General features: G+C 40.9%; 1 protein-coding gene across 2 annotated transcripts in view; it reads left to right on the forward strand.

Moving 5' to 3' along the window:
* Positions 1–22,860, forward strand: part of CPQ (carboxypeptidase Q) — a 465,142-nt gene that overhangs the window by 375,894 nt on the left and 66,388 nt on the right. Inside the window, exon 7 of one of the 2 annotated variants that reach the window (XM_060287677.2) lies at positions 10,410–10,611. The exons of the other annotated variant lie outside the window; for it this stretch is intronic. Within the exon in view, the coding sequence (XP_060143660.1) occupies positions 10,410–10,611 (202 nt within the window). The remainder of the gene's footprint in view (positions 1–10,409; positions 10,612–22,860) is intronic. 2 annotated transcript variants of the gene reach the window in all.

The raw sequence follows: 22,860 nt of genomic DNA on the forward strand, positions 1-22,860 counted from the left end.
TCAGGAGCTCAGTTTTGGACATGTCAAGTTTGAGATATTGGGCATCCACGTCGAGAGGTCAAGTACGCAGCTTGGGAAAAAAAAAAAGACTAGAGTTTAGGGGAGAGGTCTAAAGATAGCCAGGGTCATGGATTTTTCTCCATAGAAATGTTCCATCTATATCGACAATACTACTTTCCTTCTCTCGACACCTCTGCCTCCCGTCCAGTGGAAGCTCAGCTTCTGCACTTTCAACACTGGCATTGCTATTTTCGCTCTCCAGGGGATATAAGATCCTCTGGTTCCCAGGGTTAACATTCTCCACAGGTGTCCTCCATCCCATCCTCATGAGACTCATTGGGAGTCACTATCTCTGGCCTGTTCTCTCCCTACTCCTGACTCAGTCTCCATCTCTCCTCTCCTTCCCCCATGGCCATTGTAGCCCCTAAGGGGATTGGATGCACCACCACTCCATTCAATAAGTCAGCTGATTTTGTTTGATTGGAATGGTTTTGTTCAGCCTTCTTGGATGGTCAATTCAATATTCTATAGACAACTTGAGGCCACTTTAATCATAACACCAAATAACTAGTAACTCTTGCCCCCAGATTCTTCCTGGCCAAGATCATTTCTTCCATTCTTTTGGTGAAATTCAAAAGAATTCTGTCTAGAAATTCAACTGAGCAAGTACTTGGGCATTTCATCAGATCCTAAGGTGCTTCTTGAGAATGTTTTTGGCTCTGCTCATAGATATTCTCCTAAACCCGTGTCAGCAGAGGAGGGATGATTCAACACATGGGCGAGATTACAACCAGACTCTTTAATTTTTTTAATTATAAAATTGTAACTTGCCCACATATCCAAATTATATATAAACATATGAATCTTCTTTGAATCAATAATATAGAATATTCACTCATTCAACAAATATTTATTGAGCCCTGTTACATATTCTTGGTGTTGTTTCAGGGAGTTCCCTGTCATCCGGGAGCCTACATGCTTCCAAATATCACATAGGCCATATTTATATTAAAAACGTGTTTATTGTTTATCTAAACTTCAAATTTAACTGAGTATCCTGCATTTTATCTGGTCACTGAGGTCATGTGACAGCTTGGCTGGGATGGATGGTCAAAGATGGCCCAACTTACGGAAGCTGGGGCAGACTGTCATCTGGGCTGCTCTCCCCACGTGGTACCTCAACTAGCCCAGGCTTCTTTACGTGTCAGTCTTAGGGCAGCAAAAGGTCAAGGTGGCAGCTGTAAGGCTTCTTTTGCTTCGTGCTCTGAAGTTGCAAGTGGTTGCTTCTGCCAGAGTCTATTGGTCAAATAAAGGCACAGGGCTGGCCTACATTCAGAGGGTGGGGAAAGAGATTGCACCTCTTGATGAAAGGAGTGGCAAATTCACATTGGAAAAGGGAATATATACAGGGAAGGGAAGGATTTATAGCCATTAAACAATCGATCACAAGTAGTAAACACAGCAGAGAAGTCTCTGCCATCAGGGACCAAACACTATTCTAAGAAGAGACAGACAATAAAGATAAACATTCATTGTTGATACAAAGGAGAAAAGGAAAGCATAATCAGGGGGTTAGGGAGTGTTATCGGGAGTGTTAGGGGAGGTCTTCTTTTATATAAGGTGGGCAGGAAGACTTCCCCAAGAAGAGGACATTCAGCAGAGCCCAAAAGGAAGTGAGAAATATCCAGATGAACAGGGTAAGAGTCAGAGGAAGGAACAAGTTCATAAGCTTCAGAACCCAAGCATTATTGAGGAACTGAAGGTGGCCGAAACAATGAAAGTGAAGTGGAGAGTAGGAGGAGATGAGGTCAGAGGAGTTATGGAAGGTCAGGCTCAATCTACATCTAGGGCCTTGTAGGCAAATATAAGGGCTTTGCCTGTTAGCTTGTGTGAGCTAGAAGCCACATGCAGAGTTCCAGAAGAGGAGTAGCATCATTTGACTTAGATTTTTTTTTAACAGGGTTACTCTGGCTTCTGTATAGGGAATACACTGAAGAGTGGCAAGGGTTGAAATGGTTGTGAAGCTATTGCAGTACTCTAGGTGAGGGGCAATAGTGGCTCGGACTGGGTGAGAATAGTGGAGCTGGTGAGTTGTTGTTGAACAACAGGTCTATTTTGAAAATAAAGCCAACAGGATTTGCTGATAGATTGCATTTGGGGTGTAAAAGCAAGAGAGAAGCCAAGAATTTGAGAGGAGTCAAAATGTTTAGACTCAGCAACTAGAAGAATGGATTTGCTGTTTACCGGGTTGGGCCCTCCTTATAAGAGGGAGGCAAGAACAGCAAAGGCAGAAGAAGGCCACGTGATGACAGAAGCAGGAGGAGAAAAGGCAATGAGATGAGGAGCCATGAGCCAAAGAATAGAGGAAGAAGCTTCTAAAGCTGGAAATGGCAAGGAAATGGGTTCCCCCTTAGAGCCTCCAGAAGGAACCGGCCCTGTCAACACCTTGATTTTAGCCCTATAAGACTCATGTCAGACTTATGACATCCAGAACTGTAAGAGAATAAATTTATGTTGTTTTAAGCCACCAAATTTGTGGTAATTTGTTACAGCAGCAATAGGAAACTAATACATGATTAGACCTTTAAATAGAGATGCTGAGTAGCTGTTCATTATGAGTCTGAACTTGAGGAGAGAGGCATAGAATGTGAATGGGAGCTCATCACAATACAGGTTTATTTAAAACCATAAAGCTGGATGAGAGCACCTGGCCAAGATCATTTCTTCCATTCTTTTGGTGAAATTCAAAAGAATTCTGTCTAGAAATTCAACTGAGCAAGAACTTGGGCATTTCAAGTACTTGGGCGAGGATAGAGAAATGAAAAGCCTTTTGACTGTTTTTGACCACCCCAACATCTAAAGATCAGGAGAGTGAGAAAACCAGCCAACAAATGAGAAGCCATATCCAGTGATGCATGAGGAGACCAGAGAGTCTACGGTCCCAGAAGCCAAGGGAAGAAAGTATTGGCAGGAGTAAGCAAGTGACAATTTCAGCTCCATCAAATATTCACAATTTAGTGCTAAGTGATCTCAATCTTGAATTTTTCACTAACTTCTACAAAAATTCTATGAGAGACAACTGATATTTGAGAGTGGGATAGAAAAAGGAGGCACCAGTAATAATTATACCAAGACAAAGGATGTAAATTGGGACTGCCCAGGGCAAACAGGAATGTACGGTCCCCCTGTTTGGCTTCTGTCTCAATAACTGTTAAATAAATACAGTTTACTTCCTAAAGAAACATCTTTACTGAAATATGACTTAATATTTTGCTTTTGGCTTTAATTGAGGATCAATATTTAGGAAATAGTGTTAGGAAAGATATTTCTGCCTCTTTTATCAAACTGTTACTGGAGACTGTTCTTTATTATGTTCGATGTTCCTCATAGAAAGAACCATGTGGTAATTCCTCTTAGAATGGAATGCTGGAAAAACTTACTTTTTTCGAGGAGCTGGTGGTATCCTTTCTTTTCCTAGATACTGAGAGCTTCATAGTACATCGTTCTTCCCTCTTACCTTGGTAGCACGAGCTAAAACTGTTATATCTTCAAGTTGCGGTTACGGTATCATGTCAGATTTTCCCAGCTGTGACTTTCTTTCTCCTCAGATATTTCTTGAGTACCCACTATGTGCTGAGCTTTGCTATTTAAGCTGCAGGTATGGCAGAGGTCCACACAGATTTGATCCCTGCCTTCATGGCATTTTCTTGGTTCTCAAGAGTTTCCATACTTTTAAAATATGGTGTTAGTATCTTATAGGAAGCCTTGAATTCTTTCAAGAGCAAAGTAGGTATAAAAGACATATAGAATAAAGCGCAACAGTGCAGTATATTATTCAGATAGGGGTGTGGCGTGTTAGGAATGGAAGGCGAGGGGAGAGGTAGAGCATGAAGCCTTGAGTAGAACCAGAGCCTTGAAGCTCCTCATGTTTTTCATGAGGTTTCAGACCCACTATTGTGCTTTTGAGAGAAAAGAAGGCACGTTTAAGGAAATAAAATGATTTCTAAAGCTGCGTTTAGCATCTTTACTAATAGTAGTAAAGAGTGCTTGATCAAGTAAAGCATTTGAGGATATTGTCATAATCCAAAAATGCTCTAAGTGCTGTCTACTGGCTATAGAGAAAAGAGAATTAATGATTAATTGTGTTGTAATATGATATGCCCTAGGATTGAGTGAATATTTCAGTTCCAGATTATAAAGTAGCCTATTTTTGCAGGACGAGAAAATAAGTACTATATTTTTAAAAGAAATAAGCTGTCTGTTCCTAAGAAGAGGAACTCCTTTCAGTTATGACCTTGGCTAGGGATTTAAGGCTGCTGTAGTCTTCCCAGTCAAGAGAAGGGGATTGATTAGAAGTCAACCAGAAAGCACTGTCCTGGCTGGTAAGACCCCACCATCAAAAACAAGAAACATATCTTTATGTTTATTAAGCATGCAACAGTGTCAAAGAAGAAAGGTCAAACAAAGGAAGGGATCCTCTTTTAGACAGTTTAGTTCTTACACTTTGATAGCAGCATGATGAGTACAAGAGGAGACAGGGGGATACCATGCGACGGAGGAGGTTGAGAGGGATAGAGAATGATAAAGGCAGAGACAGCTGCTTTCACAAAGCCAGCTGCGTTGGAGATGTCTCTTCTACAACTGCTTATTGAAATGTATATGAAACTAGTAACATGAAACACTTGGGCAATATATTGTGTTAAAGGAATCAAAATTTAATTGTGGAGACTTTGAGTCCCACTGATTCCAACTATTGATTATGTTGCTTCAACGTGCAGGAATAAAATTAAAAGCTGAGCTTGACAACAAGCTGCCATGTAAACCATTTTTTAAGTCTGTCTACCAAATACCCTGGATATTGGATTGTTTTTATTCCTAAAAGAAATGTAAATACAGTCACAGTTCCTGTATAATATACATAAAATTTAGCCTAGGTATATTATTTCTTTTAGCCTAGGTTTATGCCATATTTTCAGCCTTCTGACTCACTATTGTTACCATAGTGACATTTACAGAGGGATCGTGTGTTTTCCATAAGTTTAAGGGGTAGCCACGGACCTTAAGTAGCTCAAGAGGAGAATTCACTGAGATCTAGAGTGCTTCAAACAATGCTGTGAAAATTGGATTGCCTGAAAACACAGGTTTGTCTCCCAAGAGAAACCTTCTGTGCACACGCAGAGAATGATAGGGCTGGAAAGGGATCTCCGGGAGCCATTTATTCGGTCCCATCTCCCGGCAGCATGGTGACTAAACCACAATAGGTGTCTGTGATTTTCGTACTAATGTAACTTACCCAAGACTGCCTGTTCCCCCAAGCCACAGCCAGCTTAGCTGTCAAACAAAAATAACTCATGGCACTCCACCTCGTCATCATCCCTTTCCTGGCCCTCCCCTGGGTCCCCAGGGCTGTTCAAAACTGAATGCTGGGGCTTCCCTGATGGCGCAGTGGTTGAGAGTCCGCCTGCCGATGCAGGGGACGCGGGTTCGTGCCCCGGTCCGGGAAGATCCCACATGCCGCGGAGCGGCTGGGCCCGTGAGCCATGGCCGCTGAGCCTGCGCGTCCGGAGCCTGTGCTCCGCGACGGGAGAGGCCACAACAGTGAGAGGCCCGCGTACCGCAAAAAAAAAAAAAACAAACTGAATGCTGGAGACTGCCAGAAATAAAAGTCTGAACCTCGGGGTAGACCTGACCAGAAAGTAAAACCTATTCTTGGTTTTGCACAGCAGGGAGAAACCTCTTTACCTATATCCCATCATGACAGGGATTTGAGCTAAAGCTCCGTGAAGCAGCCCCGCTCCAGTTACACCCTTTGAAATGGGAATTCCAGGGTCACTGGCAGCACTGGAGAAGATGATTATAGCAACTCAGCACATGGTCTCATAGGATGATTTCCTTTTGAGAACTCGTTTGTGAGCCTACCACCTGACCAAATAGCATCACCACCATCGTCTGTAAAATATTAACATTTACCGGAGCGGGGAAAATGGTACCGAGACTGATTGCCCTGTGTCGGGGGCGGAGTGGGCGGGAACCGTTTACTTCTTTGAAGATTGAACTGAGGAGGCTACGTGATTAATTCGAATAATTAGGAGTCTCTTTTCCTTGTCAGTTGATTTTGGGGATTGCAATTTTAGTTCAAAACCAAAGACAGGTTACCTAGGTTATGAGAAAATAAAAGCTTTGAAACAAGAAGCTGCATTTGGGAGGAAAGGAAATGTTGAACTTGGGTCTATATTTCCGAAGAAGAATTATCTGGAATTTTATAAAAGCAGAGAACACAGACATCATCCCTGTGTTTATATGAGGAAGTAAGCATTTGAAAACATGCAATACGTATTTTAAACATTGTTCTACTTTCTAATGTTGCATTGCTCCCAAGGATTGCTAATGGTTACCAAATTGTTCTTTGGCAGTGTAAGCTGACGCTTAAAAAAAAAGAAAAAAGGCAAAGAGGTGATAGGATGTGATTCTAGCACAGGACAAAGTTATGAATCCTCAACCCTGAGCAGATATTAACTAATCCAGCAATCCCAACCTGGAGGATAGCCAGGAGCATTTCTCTGCATCACATTATGTCCGTTACATGGCAATGAAGGACAGTTTCCATGGCTCCTAATAAAGAGATGTTTCTCTTTATGAAGAGAGCAGAGTGAAGGGTTAATAAAGCATTCAATCTCTAGAAGCAGGTTTCTCCCTACATCCCATAACCAGGAGGATGGATATCTTGTTTTGTGTGCTCAGGTGGGTTGAATGAAACCAGCATGGCTCTGCTCTGCCTTCACTAGCTATAATCAGCTTTTCAAATCTACACTATGTCCCCAGTGACTGATGGCACAGTGAGGAACATGTTTGTGACCACACATTCCTGAGAAGCAGCAGTTCTAACAGCCCAGTGACCCGACTTATTCATTCCTGTTTCTTTGTGCAGAGACATTTTGTTTTCCAAGCTCTTTGGCCATGTGCTAACGATTAGACAATGACTCCATAAATGAGGAGAAAAAACGGTGTCATGGACGGTGGGTGGTTTGTTTTCTTAGTTCTTTATTGAAAACATATGGAGATGTTTATATATAAATAGACAACAATAGACTGCTGCCATCATGTTAGCAGCAGCTAATAAAATTCTACATGAATAGAGATCTAACTTGTGTCTGCCTACTCCAGAATTCTGGTTTACTGAGATCTGCATATCCTATCTAATTTGGGTTGAAAAGATGTTTTATTGTTTTACTTTTTATTCCTAGTTGGAAGGAAATGGTGGACCAAGGGTTTTGTCCTTGTTTTTGTTTTTGTTTCATTCTTCTCTTTGCTTAATCAAATTACTTCGTTAGCAGGGACAATAAATTCTGTCCAATCAGACCTTGTATTGTGATCACGCAAAAATATTTTAAACTCCATACATCTGTTTCACTACAGTCTTTGTATTTTTGAATTAGAAGTGAGGACTTGTGGCCCAACAGCTGGAAACAAGCAGCAGCAGACAGGGCAGTGGAGTGATTGAGAACACAGGCTTGGGGAGGCAGACCTCCGGGTTTGAATTCTGGTAACCACTCACTAGCTAGGTAACCTTGGGAAAGTTAGTTAACCTGACTAAACCTCAGTTGCTTCATCTGTGAGATGAGAAATGTGGCACTTATAGAATGATGGGGAGCATTACATGGGATAAGCTGTAAAGCCTTTCATACAGTGTCTGGCATATAGGAAGCACTGCAAAAAAGCTACATATTATCATTGTAAGCAGCTAACAGAATGGTTTATATGGAGGCCATCCTTGAAAATCTGAGAGGTACTGATGTTTAGTGGTAAGACCAGTAACAGCAACTATTGATCAAGTGCTCGTTATACGTTGGGGTCTACATTGCACTCTTTCTTACAACTCCATGAACTGGGTACCAGTATTATCCCCATTTCATGGCAGGAGAAACTGAGGGGTTACACAGACTGCCCAGAGTCACAGAGCCCATGATTGGTTAATCTGGTGCACAAACCCAGTCTGAATAACCCCAGAGTGCATACTTGTTACCACTCTGCTAAAAAGGCTGCCACGCAGACAGCGTCTGGCACCTTTGAAACCTCCTTTATTTACATTATTCTCAACATTCCCATTAACATCCTGGCATTGCACGGTACCATTCACAAACTGTGGGGTGCCCTGTCCCAGGGACATCTGTTCATTTGCAGTGGAAGAGGGTCAAGAAGGCTTTAATGCATATTTTGTTAGGAGCCCTGACACGTTCAACTCGCACACCACTTTCACTTTTGGTCTACAAATGTCTTTTCTTTGAAGACCCTCAAAGCTCCATGTGCCCAGGCCCATTGTTCAAGCCTGGAAAAGAGCATTTGTCCCAGCCTACAGATGGAGAAGCCAGAGGCCAAGGTGACATGACTTGGGGACAGAGGGAGAGGCCAGTCACTCCCCTCAGCAGCCTAGCATGTCCGTTGCTGAGTCAGGAATGGAGTCGAGTGGGTCCAGGGCTGTGTCCATCTCACCAGGCTGATGGCCAAACTACTGACTAGCTCTACTTTTAACTAAATTGTATATAGTTAGGAGCAAATTGCCTAATTTTCTTGTTGGAAGGATGGGATCTTCCAGAAATATGGGAATCCTCACATACATTACCCAACTGTTTTTATTTGCAGATATGTTATTTCTTTTCTCATTTTTACAGGGCAGGGAGAGAATTTGGGGCGGGGGGCAGCAGGGCACATAAGGGGACAGGGTTAGGACTGCCAAATTCATGTCAACTTGTTCACGTAGCACCAATGTGCTCGTTGAACGAGCCCTGAATGTAAGACATTAATGCAAATATTTTGCATGTTATTAACTCTAATGATGCTACCGTCATGCAGTAGCCACAGCTGAAAGCAGAGGTGGTACGTTTTATCATAAATGCCTTGGGTCTTTCTCTGATAATCACCATGAAGACAGAAATTCCTTAGAAGTGAAAGTGGAAATATGAACAGACTTCTGCTTTGTTAACCTTCTCATCATCATCAACAACAACAAAATGATATCCCAGGGCCATGAAGTTCAGTCCTTTAAATGCTGCCAACATCCTCCTTTAGAAACGAAGGGTACTGTTCTTGCCCTTGTAACAACAGTACCCTTCCATGGCAGCAGTTAGGAAGTCATTGTAAAAACATCTCTGTTCTACAGAAAAAAAAAATGTATGCAACCCTGAAATTGTTATGTTGTAAGTGAAAAATCATTCTAATTCAAAACAAGCATGGCCTACTACTTCCTCCCTCCCATGCTAGTGGTGACAGGGTGGAGTTTTGGAAAGCACAGAATTTCAGACCCAGCTCTCTCATTTGCCAACTGTGTGACTTTGAGCAAATCACTTGACTTCTCTGATCCTCGGTTCCTTTTCTATAAAACAGCATCAACCATAAAACTGCTCCGTCTACTTTATGGATTATGGGAGAAGATCAAAGGAGATTGCAAATATGAAAGCTCTCTGAAAGCACTGTAAAAATATTATTATTGATTTTTCCTAGGTGAATAATGAGGATGACAGCTTGGGAATAACTCAACCGAGGTAGTATATGGTCAGTCTGGAAGAAGTGAATGGGTCCTGGGAAATAGCTGGCCAGGCCGGTTTGAAGGACCTTAAACTTGCGAGTCTTAGGGCAGTGTGGCAATTTAGCTGTGCAATCTGGTGAGAGGCTCTTATATTCTAAGCTCTTGCTGTGACAATACTGGCTACGTGGAATCACTGTGTGCTTTCTTACCAGACTTTATCTGGAAAAAGTTTACACACTAGTGGCCTGGCAGACTTGCCGGGGTTTAGATGCTACAGCTGTACCCCAGAGAGATCAGCATTTCAAGTGTTGTTCTATTACCTCCCTCCCTGGGGATTCAACAGATGGAACAACAATGGAATCAGAAACCCAAGACAAACCTGTCAGTTTGATGCCTTTAAGCTTTCACAGAATTCACAATTAAAATAAGATAGAATATCCATCTAGGGGGAAGAGGTGCAGAGAAATAGGCCCACAGATTACACCTTTTTTTGTCTAAGCATGGCTAATACTATCCGGAGGTCCCCACCATATAAAAGGAATTGTATCTGGTGCAAGGTAGGCTCTTAAGAAAATTGGTTGAAAGAATATTATTGCTAGTAGCAATAATTGAGTAATTTTTATATGGAGTTTTATATTTATTTTCACTGAATTTTAAAAAAAACCTTCCAAGTCGATTCAAATTCGGCAGATTCCAAGATGAGTCATCTTGCATCTCAGAACTGTTAGGTAATATGCAGACTGGATCCTAAGTCAAGCAGAGCAACATGTGCTTTGGCAACAACTGGTGAGGAGATAAAGTATTTGGTTATTGTTTTTTTGATAACTTCCAAAGAGAAAGCAGAGAAGCAACAAATATGACCCAAACACTCCTCTCTTTTGTTAAGGCAAATATTTCCAACTACAGCCTCGTGATGGAGTCTGACCTGGGGACCTTCTTACCCTCTGGGCTGCAGTTCACTGGCAGTGACAAGGCCAGGGCCATCGTGGAGGAGGTCATGTGCCTGCTGGAGCCCATCAATGTCACACAGGTCTTTAGAGCTGGAGAAGGGACAGACATTAACTTCTGGATCCAAGCCGGAGTACCTGGTAAGAGCAATAGATGAAGTTGGGGTTCTTTACTGCTACCAATTTAAACTAAAATTTCTGTTCTGACGTGCCACAGTAGATACTTGTAGGTCATTTAAAATATGGAAACCCTTAGGGCTTCCCTGGTGGCGCAGTGGTTGAGAGTCCGCCTGCCGATGCAGGGGACACGGGTTCGTGCCCGGGTCCGGGAAGATCCCACATGCTGCAGAGCAGCTGGGTCCGTGAGCCATAGCCGCTGAGCCTGCGCGTCCGGAGCCTGTGCTCCACAACGGGAGAGTCCACAACAGTGAGAGGCCCGTGTACAGCAAAAAAAAAAAAAAAAAAAAATGTATATATATATAAACCCTTAGCTTTGTCCACAAGGTATAATCTGATGATTTCCAATATTGGGATAATAATGCTCCTTTTATTTATTTACCCATCTGTCTTCTCTTTCTGAAGTATAAGTTCCTCACCCCAAGAGATTCTGATTTAATGACTCTGGGATTGTGCCTAGAAATTGTTTTGTTTTTTGTTTTAAGTAGGTGTCTGGTAATTGTAGCACAAATGATCTCCTGACCAAAATTTATGAAATAGAGTAGAAGGCAATTATTAATACTAATATCCTTCTAGTTCTAGTCCTGTGCTGCAGAAAGTTCTCTGACCCAAATAATTCCCTACCCAAATCCATGATATCTGAAATTTTACCATTAGAGATTTATTCTTTGAGGTTGGGTACTTCTTGCTAATCATATTTCCCTAATGCAGAGACTACTTTAAGAGGTTGGACATAAACTAATTTACCCTGATCAGTGATTCATCAGGTTGATATTTTTAAGACAAGTCCTGGGCAGGGATGAAATTATGTAATAGGAATAGGCCTGGCGGTTACAGGACTAGAAAGGAGAGCAGTCCTAAAGAAGACAAACAGCACTTCACAAATTTGCCCTAGACTGGCCATGAGAAAGGGTTATTGTTGATATTAGACCTCTATGACCTGGGGTTGTTCCCTTAACACCATCATCTCCATAATCAAAAACACTGTTAAAGAATCTATTTGCAAATTATTCTGTACTTGTATTATGCAAACAGGAAGTCCAGCTTTTGAATAGTTTTAAAATTATGGTTTCCAGAACCATTTCTATGGCTACAAAACATTTCACAGGTTTAAAAAAAAGTCTCTCTAGATCCACCCCACTCCAGCCTTTTTTTTTTTAAGCCTGCAAAGTAGACTTTACCAATAGCATACTATATGGATTTAAACTTTTTAAAAAGCTCATTCTTTAGATATTATAGATTAAGGCATATTTTAGATGTTAAGGTTGCTAATAATCTTACATAACTAAAAACAGAAGGAGCTATTCTTTATTCTAAGACAAGAAACTAAATTCTCTCCAATGATTTGTGTATATTTTAACCATATTGTGAAATATCTTAAAACAACATTTCCATTTTCAGTGGGTCATCTAGACAGACACAAGACTCTCTACATATATGTTTTTAATCATGATCAAGGTCTAGGGGAAGGGAGTTTGCCCTTTAAGTCCTATAGAACGATTTTGTTTGAATTTTAGATTTTTCCTGACCCTTAACTTTTTCAATAAGAATCTTGGTAAAATTTCAGAAAAGCTAAGTCAGTTTGCTGGGGACAGAGGTGAGGAAAAGACTGATGGATTGTGGGTGAATTCGAGTGAAGACCGGGGGTGCTTAAAGGGGAGGTGAGGAACTGAAGCCTGGACCGAAGTAGAACAAAACGTGTGCTGCCTCCTCCCAGCTAGTTTTGCTTCTGTTGCACTGGATCAACAAGAGAGAATCGGCTCTAGCTTTACTCCTTCCATGTAGATACTCCATAAGAATGGTTCTATTTGGAATTAACAGGTTGATTTGATTGTCTTCACAAAGGTAAGAAGGGCTTCCCCTCTTGCCACAGTGCCGTGGGGAATTTGAGCCCCCTTGTGGTTGCTTCAACATTAATGCGAGTTCTAACTTACTGAACTAGTTGTCAGACACACGGTTAGGCTTTTTGAAGACCCTGTCTTTTTGATCTGTACAACAATCCTAAGAGGTAAGTGCAATTATTCCTCTTCTTCAGATGAAGAAACGAACTCAGAGGGACTAAATGACTCGCCCAAGTCTCTCCGGCTCTTAAGTGTAGATGTCATCCTGAGAACAGGCCACTTTGGTTTCAAGGCTGGTGGCCCCTTTCCCACAATATGCAACAACACAGGGGCGTCTGGAATGCTGAGATGGTCTTCCAAATCTATGGCAGTGTCTGAAATGTTTATCTTACTCAGCTCTTGCTTATGCAAAGGATTTCAGTTCATTCCTGCTCCAGAATAATTTCCCCCGGGGGAAAGGAGTTTGTTATTGTAAATAATTACTTATTTCTTCTCGCATTCTTTGTTCCACTCCCCTCTCTATCTCTGTAGATCAGGAAGGTTTATATAAACTTGATAGTTCATTTAGACTGCAACTAATGTTTCCTGGAATTCTTTTTTATTTCGTTTAGAGTATTGTAAGATGGAACCAAATTATTGCTGTTTTTCCCTATTACTATTGAAGCTATCTTTTGATATTTCAAGTTTGGGCTCTTCCTGGAAGAAATAATGGAACTGTTTATAACTCTTGTTACCCGTTGAAAATTTCAGGGACTTTAGAAAAAAGATGGAGAACCATAGTTAATCTGAAAAAGAAAATAAAAATATACTAGTTGTGTACTCTGAATTCTTGAAGATATGGTAAGTTACAGTGAGTTAAACCTAAAGATAGGATTCAAGATACTAATTAAGTATGAGTTAAATAACTGCTCACCTAACTTTTGGAAAATTAATGAGAAATACTTCCACACTCCATTCTTCCTTTCTTCTTTCTCTTTTTCTTTCCTGTCATCCATTGAACTAATATTTATTGAGCCCTTACCATGTCCTTGACCTATCAAATTTCTGTAGTCTGATGACTGAGCCCCAATTTTTTAATGTTTCATGTATACTCAATATCAAAATACTAATTAAGAGCACAGATAGAATTAAAATTCAACATGATTTTCATAAATTATAGAAGCCAAATAGATAAATTTATGAAAGGATCATCTTTGGAGAGGAGATAGGATATCCTTCATCCATCTAGGTGATGTCCATGATGGACAGGATAACTGTCAACATAAGTATAAGGCTTTGGGGAGAAAAGTTAAAAAAATAACAGATGTATTTTCCACATAAACTCTCTGTTCCAGATACCTTTATACTCCAGCCTTCTCCCGTTTCTACCCCCTTCCATACGCCTTCCTATTTTCTCCTCCAAATCCTAAATGCTCTTTAAGTCTCACTCCATATTCATTGGTGACCGCAAATCCATCTTTAACAGACCCTGGTGCTGTGTTGCCTTTCTGAATTTCTAAGACGCTTCTGTAGCCCCCAGTCTCGCACTTGAATCACACACAAACGTTCTTGGGTTACTAGGAATTTCCGTGCATCCCGCCTCCTGTACTCAGTGATCAATTCTTTGAGATCAAGGTCAATGTTTTCTACTTCGTTGCCTCCTCTGTAGCTCTTAGTTTAATTTTGGGAAACATTTAAATTCTTGTAAATCTCACAAGAGAAAAAACAGAAACATAGAGGTAATTGTTTTCCCGACAAGCTTTGGGTCCTTCAGCTTAAGACTGTGGAGAAAATTAAGGATGCTGAGAAAAAAGACAGAAAGATAGAAAAAACGACAGATGGAAGAACGACATAAATTAAGGAGGCTAGAGCAATTAGGATTATTTATTTACAGGAGTAAAGACTGAGAGAAGATGCTGAGTCATATTTTCTAGTACATTAGTGCAATAATACACATAGATAATTTACCACATAAAGTGGCAAGATTCTTGTTCCCTGACTCCGTCAAAGGTAATACAAGAGCATGACTCAAAGGAGTCCAAGAGGGATTTAGGTTAGTCTCTATTGGCCCCAGATAGCAGAGAGGCCTTCAACCTTAAACTTTTGCCTGATCCTCCAATTATAAGCTCCAGGTTAGAATGACAGGAATCTATTTCATTCTGAACATGCCAGTAATAAGGTATGAATCATGGTTCTCAGAGGTCCTTAATGCATCCTTCTTGAACACCTTTCTTTAGGAACTCTTCTATAAAATATATTGATACGTTAATGTAAAAAATGAGATGCTCTCTTCTTGTGACCTGAGGCAGTGAGTGCACCATGATTCCACATCTACCAATGAGTTCCTTCCTCTGCTTCAGAATCTGAGAGGCAAGCTTTTGCTGATGATCTCGGCAAGTGGTAGACAGTGCGCTGGGAAGAATTAGAGTGTGTGTTCTAGCTTCACAACTTTGAACTTCATGTGCCGTCTAAGGCAAATGATGTCAGTTTTCTCAGCCTCACACGTTGATTATTAAGCATTCTTTTTTTTTTTTGCGGTACACGGGCCTCTCCCTGTCGCGGCCTCTCCCGTTGCGGAGCACAGGCTCCGGACACGCAGGCTCAGCGGTCATGGCTCACAGGCCCAGCCGCTCCGTGGCATGTGGGATCCTCCCGGACTGGGGCACGAACCCGCGTCTCCTGCATCAGGAGGCGGACTCTCAACCACTGCGCCACCAGGGAAGCCCTATTAAGCATTCTTACTACTCATCTGCTGTATGGCACTTGGGAATCAATAGTAAAGAAGATAGACAAGATCTGTACTCTCACAGTCTATACAGACTAGTGAGTGAGACTTGGTTATCTCATATGCAAAATAGGTATGGTCACCACCAAGCCCCACGTGCGTTCCTCTTCCTCCTCTGTCCCCTCTCTCATTGACTGCCACCACCTCCCAGAAACCACGCAATCATCCGGAACATAGAACCAAACACTCTCAAGTCCTGTTTCCTCCAAATTCCTCCTATTTTCAAAGCCCATTCCCTTCTCTCTACCCCATACACCTTGTCTCAGGAGTACTCACTGATCTTCCTATAGCAGCCTCCTACTGACATATCAACCTGCATTCTTAGTTCCCTTCCATCTAACTGGCTCACTGCTTCCAAAGTGAACTTTCTAAATTAAAAGTCAGACTATCAATTGGGATGCTTTCAGCTGCAAAATATCACAGAAGCTGCCACTTAGAACAGTAGTAAGGGGATTTTTTAAATTTACTTTAAAAAGAGCTCTCGAGTGGGTCGTTACAGAATGCTTGATTTAATCATCAACCACATCAGAGACCCTGGTTCTTGCCACCTTTCCACCGTGCCACGCTCAGCGTGTTGACTTCTGTCTTCAGGCATGTCTCCCCGTGGTCCCTAGATGGCTGCAGCTGTCCCAGGCAACACATTCTCACGCATAGTGCAGTAGTGGAAGAGAGAATGTCTACAATGGCCAGTCCTTCTTAACAGTAAGACAATCGCATCCAGAAGCCCCGAAGCAGATTTTTCCTCAATTTCATTGGCCATGTTGGTGGCAATGGAGTAGAATAACCAAAATTGGATTATATTGATCGAATTTTACTTCCTGGGTCTAGGGTAGAGCTCAGTCTCCCCTGAAAATGTAGCCTCCTGATGTGTGAGAAAAGCTGGGATTCTTTAGGAAGGAGATGAGGCTTCCCACTGATAAGCAACTAAGAGTAGCGGCATATCTGATCATCTCTCCTCGTTACTTGAAGTCCTTCAGTGTCTCCCCACTGTCTTCAGTGTCAGGTCTCTGTTTAGCATGGAATTCAAGGTCCTTCTGGTTCCACCCTGGGCTAATGTACAGCCTTGCCTCTCGTGGCTGCCCCACTGCTCTCTATCCATCTCTTACTCATACAAGTTTCATTAATTGAGGTTCCGGTGCACCCTGTGTTCTCAGCTTCCTAGCCGTTGGACCTGCCCTGTTCTGTCTTCTTCTCCAGCTAATTCCTACTCATCCATGGTTCAGCACCTCTTTCTCCTCTCACAAGCCTTCTTTGATCCCCAGCGGTCTGGGTGAGTGAACCTTGAGTTATGTTCCCATAACCCCCGGTTTGCCTCTCCTCACGGCACTTACCCTTAGAGTTGTGATTGATTGTGAATGTCTCATAGTTTCCAGCACCTAAGGAGAAGCGCCTGGCCCTTGACAAAACGTCTTGAATCAAATGCTGAATCAGTAATGTCTAGGTTTGCAGGAAGAGTTAGATGATGTGAGAGAGGTTTGTAAGCTGTAATGCCATAACGTAAGTTGTGATTACTTTAGTAATAACTTTGCTTCACTGAGCTGTCCTCTTTTCTTGTATCTTGAATTGTTTTTAAAATCACATTTTAATTTCTTTCATCTTTTCATAATAGCTCAGACTCCATAGTGAAGTACCAAATATGCAGATTACTCAGAACTTCCTTCTTGCGTCTTTCTGATACCTTACATGGCATTAAGCAGAACTAAATGAAAACTTTTCACTTCTACATCTCCAAAGGCCTTTCTTTTAAAATTTTCCAAGAAAGGAGAAGATCAGGACACAAGCAGGAATGTAAAGTAAATTGAAGGTTCAACCTCTGGACCCAGGACTCATACGTTTTCCAGTCACCAGATGGAATAGTGCAATACAGTAGTTCTATGTCCCCTGCTGTCACTAATTAAAAGATGCCTCCTTGATGGTGAAAAAACTCTGTGCTAGTGATGTTGGAGAGGTTGATGCTGCATGGTGAGTAGACCTCACCCCACTGGGAACATGAAAAGGCACTTCCTGGTTTGCGACTATAGCCCTTATTTAAATAGCCTAGCAGTTTCATTCAATCAGCAAGCATGTCTTGAGTGCCTACTGTAAACCAGGCACTCTACACACTGAAGATAGAGCATGAAAAAGACTTACCAGCTCTCTGCCCTTATGGAGTTTACATTATAGTGGGGAGTGGGGAGAGGACAGTAGGAGGAGACAAACTATAACAAAGAAATCAAGAATGGAGGAAAACATTAGAGAGTGATAAGGGTAATGCAGAGTATTATAGCAGGTGGCTGCCTCTCACCGCTAACTCAGGTGAGTCAGAGCTCTTGCTTTAATGCTCATCATCTGCTGTATGCTAGATAGGTGTGTGTAACATCCACATCAATACCACACTATTGGGAACTGCGCATCAGAACAGCTAATAATAACAGCTAACAGAATAAGCTTCTCATGTTCTTTCCTCTTGCAGTAGGCCTGCTGCAGCTCCAGAGAAGCCATTGGGTATCTTGACCAAAGCAGGCTGGGCTCATACCCTGTAGTATGACTGACAATGGCCTAGAAGGAGAGGGCATTGTTTCTACCATCGGGCAGTTAGTCATGCACTGCCTTCTGAAGTGTCTTCTGTTGTTGCCCAATCTGTTATTTAAAGCACACATTTTCACTTTAAAGTTAATATACTTTGTATTTTATCTCCTTAACTGTATTGAAAACCAAGAGAGTATTTTATTCACCCTTAAACACCCAATACCTATTATTACCTGGAACATAATAGGTGTCCAATAAATGTTTACTGAGTAGATGTATTTGATTTTAAGATGAACATACAAAAGAATTAAGTCACAGAAAAAGGAAGTTTTGGTACAGCACCAAGATAAATAACACATGCAGAAAGCGGTAGGAACTCATAGGGTAGAAGAAAGGAAAGGCCTGGAAGAGGTGAACTGAGCTGGAAACTGAAGGATTTGTAGTGTCAGAAGGGACAGAAGGGGTGAGAAGGGCATTCCTGGTGGCAGAAGTCATGTGAACAAAGGCAGTTGTCCCCATTGGGGACAGTGGGGAGAGTGATTTCACAGGGCAGAGGAATCTACTTGGAGAGCAGTGGGTGGTAGGTACAGTTGAGTACCTCTGGGTCAGATGAAGAAGAGACATAAATTTCTGGTGGAAACTCTTGTAGTTGATGCAAAGTCACCAGACGTCTTCAGGAGAAGGTAAGAGCAGGGTTTTAGAAGGGAATCCGTAAAACTCTTGCCAGGGGGTACACTGTCACACTCAAGTAGGAGGCTCAAAGTGGGAAGACCTGGTGTGAAAAGGGAGCTTGAGGAAGTAGCACAGGATTAGAAACAATTACTTTAGAAAATCAGAGGGTAGCGCTAAATTATTGCACTATTCTCTGCACTATAGTGACCAAAAAACACTATGACTTAAATTTCTCTATCTACGATTTCCCATGCCTGCTAATAATGTAGCCTAGAAAAGTTTCACTTCCCTGACTGCCCCTTTCAAGACCTCAAGGTTGGTTCTTCCGGGTTCCCTTTCCTATGCATTTGACTTTCCATCAGTTTCACTTAATACTTTACAGATGCTCTAATTGACTCCTTATGTAACACTTCATTCAACAGGTAGCCATATTATATATAAACTATGGAGGATACAAAAATAAGATATGGCCCCTTTTCTCCAGGAGCTCACTATCGAGGACTGACTGTGATTTGGTTTACTTAATAATCATGAAGGAAGACTTCATGGAAAACCAAATAAAGCTACACTGAAATTTTCTCAGAAAAAACCAGTAGAGTACAAGGAAGTAGGATTTCAGAATATGTTTCCTCCGCGTCAGCTATGTGAACTTTGTCTATCCCTACTTTAAGTGATTAGAGCCTGTAAAATTCAGTATGGCCTGGTGTATTAGATGCTTTTAAATATGGTATAAAATTTTTATTACAGAAAATTTCAAACATATGCAAAAGTGAAGAGAATAGTCTAATGAACTCTCCTATATACTCGTCACTCAGGAATTTTTCATCCTTGGGCAGGCTTACTTCATTTACACCCCTCTATGCCAAGATTATTTTGAAGCAAATGCCCAACATCATATCATTTTATATCATCTCCTTTGTAAATATTTTAATGTATCTCTAAAAGGTAAGGAGATATATATATATATTATATATATATTAGGAGGAATAATAATATTGTAGTCATATATTATTCCTCCTAAAATATTTTACAATAATCTCTTAATATCATATCCAATATATCGCCAGTTTTCAAATGTTTCCAGTTTCCTCCAAGCTGCATTTTCCTTCACAATTTTCTTGTGTAAAACAGGATTCCAGTAAGGGTCAAACAATGCAATCGGTGGATGTGGTCGATGTCTCCTAAGTCTCTTCTAATCCATAGGTTCCACCTTCATTTTTCTTCTTTCTGCTGCTTGTTTGTTACAGAAACCAAGTACTTTGTTCCATGGGATTTCCTATAGTCTGGATTTAGATAATTCCTTTTCTATGGAATCATTTAACATGTTCCCACTCTTTTATATTTCTGTTAATTGGTAGTTAATTCTAGAGGCTTGATCTGATTCAGGTTTGACTTTTTTTTTTTAATTTTCGGGGGCAAGAATACTTCTTAGGTATCGATGTTTATTTCCGTTATGAGTGATGTCTAGTTTTCTCTCTTTTTATGATATTAACTGTCATTGAAGATTATTGCCGAGATCTGTTATTTCATTGGGGGTTGCAAAATGGTAGCTTTGATTATTAGTTGAAATAATTCTATAAAAAGAACTCTCCCCCCATTGACTATCTGGTTACTCGGAGGTACTTTTGTGTAAGAAAAGTAGGACATATGTTTCATTCTTTCCCTTTATTTACCTATTTTTAAAATTATTAGTTGATTCCCTAGTACCCTCCAAAGATAACTGATTGGGCTAATTTTTACTATCATAATTTACTAATGGATTTAAAAAACATAGATGTGCTTCATTCTGTTGTAGTAATTATGCTTATTTATGCTCAGAATTGTCCTATTTTTGGCCAATGAGAGCCTCTTTAAACTGGTTCCTGAGTTCTTTTGAAATGCCCTTGTAGTCACTGATAGTGTCCTAGCTTTCTGATGTGACAGTGTTCCAGGCTATCTTGTGTATTTCCTGCCCCAGATGGAATCAGCTATTTCTCCAAAGAGCTCCACTTTCTTCTACTAGGTCACTGTATTTAGAGACCACAGTCTGAACACTAAGTATGCTTATTGCTACTGGGTTGGTCATCGTTTCTAAGTCTTTTTAGCGGATAGAACTAGAATTTCTTTTTCTCTTAAGAAAAAAGATATTGTGGGGACTTCCCTGGTGACGCAATGGTTAAGAATCCACCTGCCAATGCAGGGGACATGGGTTTGAGCCCTGGCCCGGGAAGATCCCACATGCCGCGGAGCAACTAAGCCCTTGCATCACAACTACTGAGCCTGTGCTCTAGAGCCCACGAGCCACAACTACTGAGCCCACGTACCACAACTACTGAAGCCCGTGCGCCTAGAGCCCGTGCTCCGCAACAAGAGAAGCCACCGCAATGAGAAGCCCACACACCACAACAAAGACCCAACGCAGCCCCAAAATAATTAATTAATTAATTAATTTTAAAAAGAAGGTATTGTGAATTATATATTTCCAGTTCAGGTTGAGGACTCCAAAGCTGCACTTTACCTCACTGGTGTCATGTCTGTGTCTCCTTCTTCCTTTGCCAGAAATCCTGGTTCTTAGTGCAACAGCATAACCGCTCACTTGCTTTCTCCCACAGCACACACGGTAGTCTCAGAATAACACCACCACACAACCAACAACAGCGTGATTATTGAAAGTGGTTTGTTTATTGCAGGTTCTTTTTATGTCTTTATGTTATATATTCCACTAGAGATGTACACATTTCTGTTAACCTATAATGCAAGTTACCCTGAATGAAATATCATTTCCATCTTTCATATTTTTGTCTTAAAATCTGAAACTAGTGATTTCTAAAATGCTTAAATGCTTATTTATAATTTTTCTTTATAAAGCGACAAAAAGGTTACAGACAGGACTAGTTGTAAGACTTATTAAAATAATTACCTTGGAGTGTCATAGTTGGATCCTCAGCACATACATTGCCTGTTCTTTCTTATTAGATCTGACTCAGACAGTTTCATTCATTCATTCATTCATTCAAGAAATATCTAGTAAGTACTACATGACATTCAGACAAGGGGAATAAAGAGGGAATTTAATACGTGTTGAGCGTCTTTTGTATGTCAAGTATTATTTTAGCTGCTTTACATACATTATCTTATATAATTTTATAAGAACCTTTTAAAGCATACAGTAGTAGTCTGTAACCAATTTTCAGATGAGTCAGTTGGAGCTCAGGGAGTTTCCTTTGTCCAAAGTCACAAAGATATTAAGTGGAAAAGCCAGAATTAACATATGGGCCTGTTTTATTCCAGTGTCATATACAAGGTTCACTCTCTATCCTCAAGGAGTTAATGGAGGGTTTAGACACAGGAAGAACAAAGCACCATAGGAGTTCAAGCAAGAGAGGAATTAAAATCATGGGGCATCACAAGAGAGGTGGCATTTCACCTGATTTTCCAGAAAGAGCAGAATTTTGTTGGATGGAGAGGGACTGCATTGCACATGAAAAGGTGGAGATACACAAAATTGCATAGGCAAGAAAGTTCAACAGGTTCTTGAAATGATGAGTAGTCTGGTTTGGCCAAAGTTTAGTTTAATATAGGGAAATAGAGCTAAAACTGAAAAGGTCCCTTGGGACCCCAGTTGGACCCTGAACGCGATTCAAAGAATTTGAGACAGCCAGAAACTTTTGAAAGTTCTGAACAGGAGTCAGACATGATGGGGCTCAATCCCAGCCACTGAGTAGGCTTCATCTAACGCACAGCATCCTCCTTTGAGAGACTCAAGACAAAAACCAGCTTCACAGATCTGCACATCTCGTGGGTTGGTCTGCATGTCTTCTGGCAATTTCTTGCTAAAATTGCACTTTTTTGGATGTTTTGCTACTTGATGTTTTGCCAAATTAAACTGTACAGTTGGAGAGACTTGGAATAGTCCCATAAGATATTGCACTGTGATTGGCAGGGGTTGCTGGAGTTCTCAGATATTAACAATGAAGTCTTACTGTAATTGGACATAATCTGCTTGTTGAACCTTCTTTGAGTCAAAGAAGTCTTCTCGTATTGTGACAACTCATCAGTTTCTTACAAGAGCTCTACTAAAACTATGCTTATCATTTTAATTACTTTAATAAGCATAGGATTATGGGAACAACAGGAAAAGCATCACAATTCAAGAGGTTTTGGTAAAATTGAGTTCTGATTGGGTAAGGACGTTTTACTATAGAAATGAGTTATATCTCAATTGTGTGCAATAGACTCCTTAGTCTGGGTACTTTCATTGGCTTAAGATCCTTCCTTTGCTCAGTATTAAAGTTCAAAAATGACTACTTAACCTGATATTCTTGTACATTCCCCTCATGGGAATTTCTAACACAGTGAATTAAGTCTCCCTATTATCTCGTTTTTATAGGAAAGTGTGAGATTGCATAATTCATGGTAACTAAACTTTCTTTTACAGTATGACATTTG

The sequence above is a fragment of the Globicephala melas genome, chromosome 17 (genome assembly GCF_963455315.2).
Source record: "Globicephala melas chromosome 17, mGloMel1.2, whole genome shotgun sequence".
NCBI lineage: Eukaryota > Metazoa > Chordata > Mammalia > Artiodactyla > Delphinidae > Globicephala > Globicephala melas.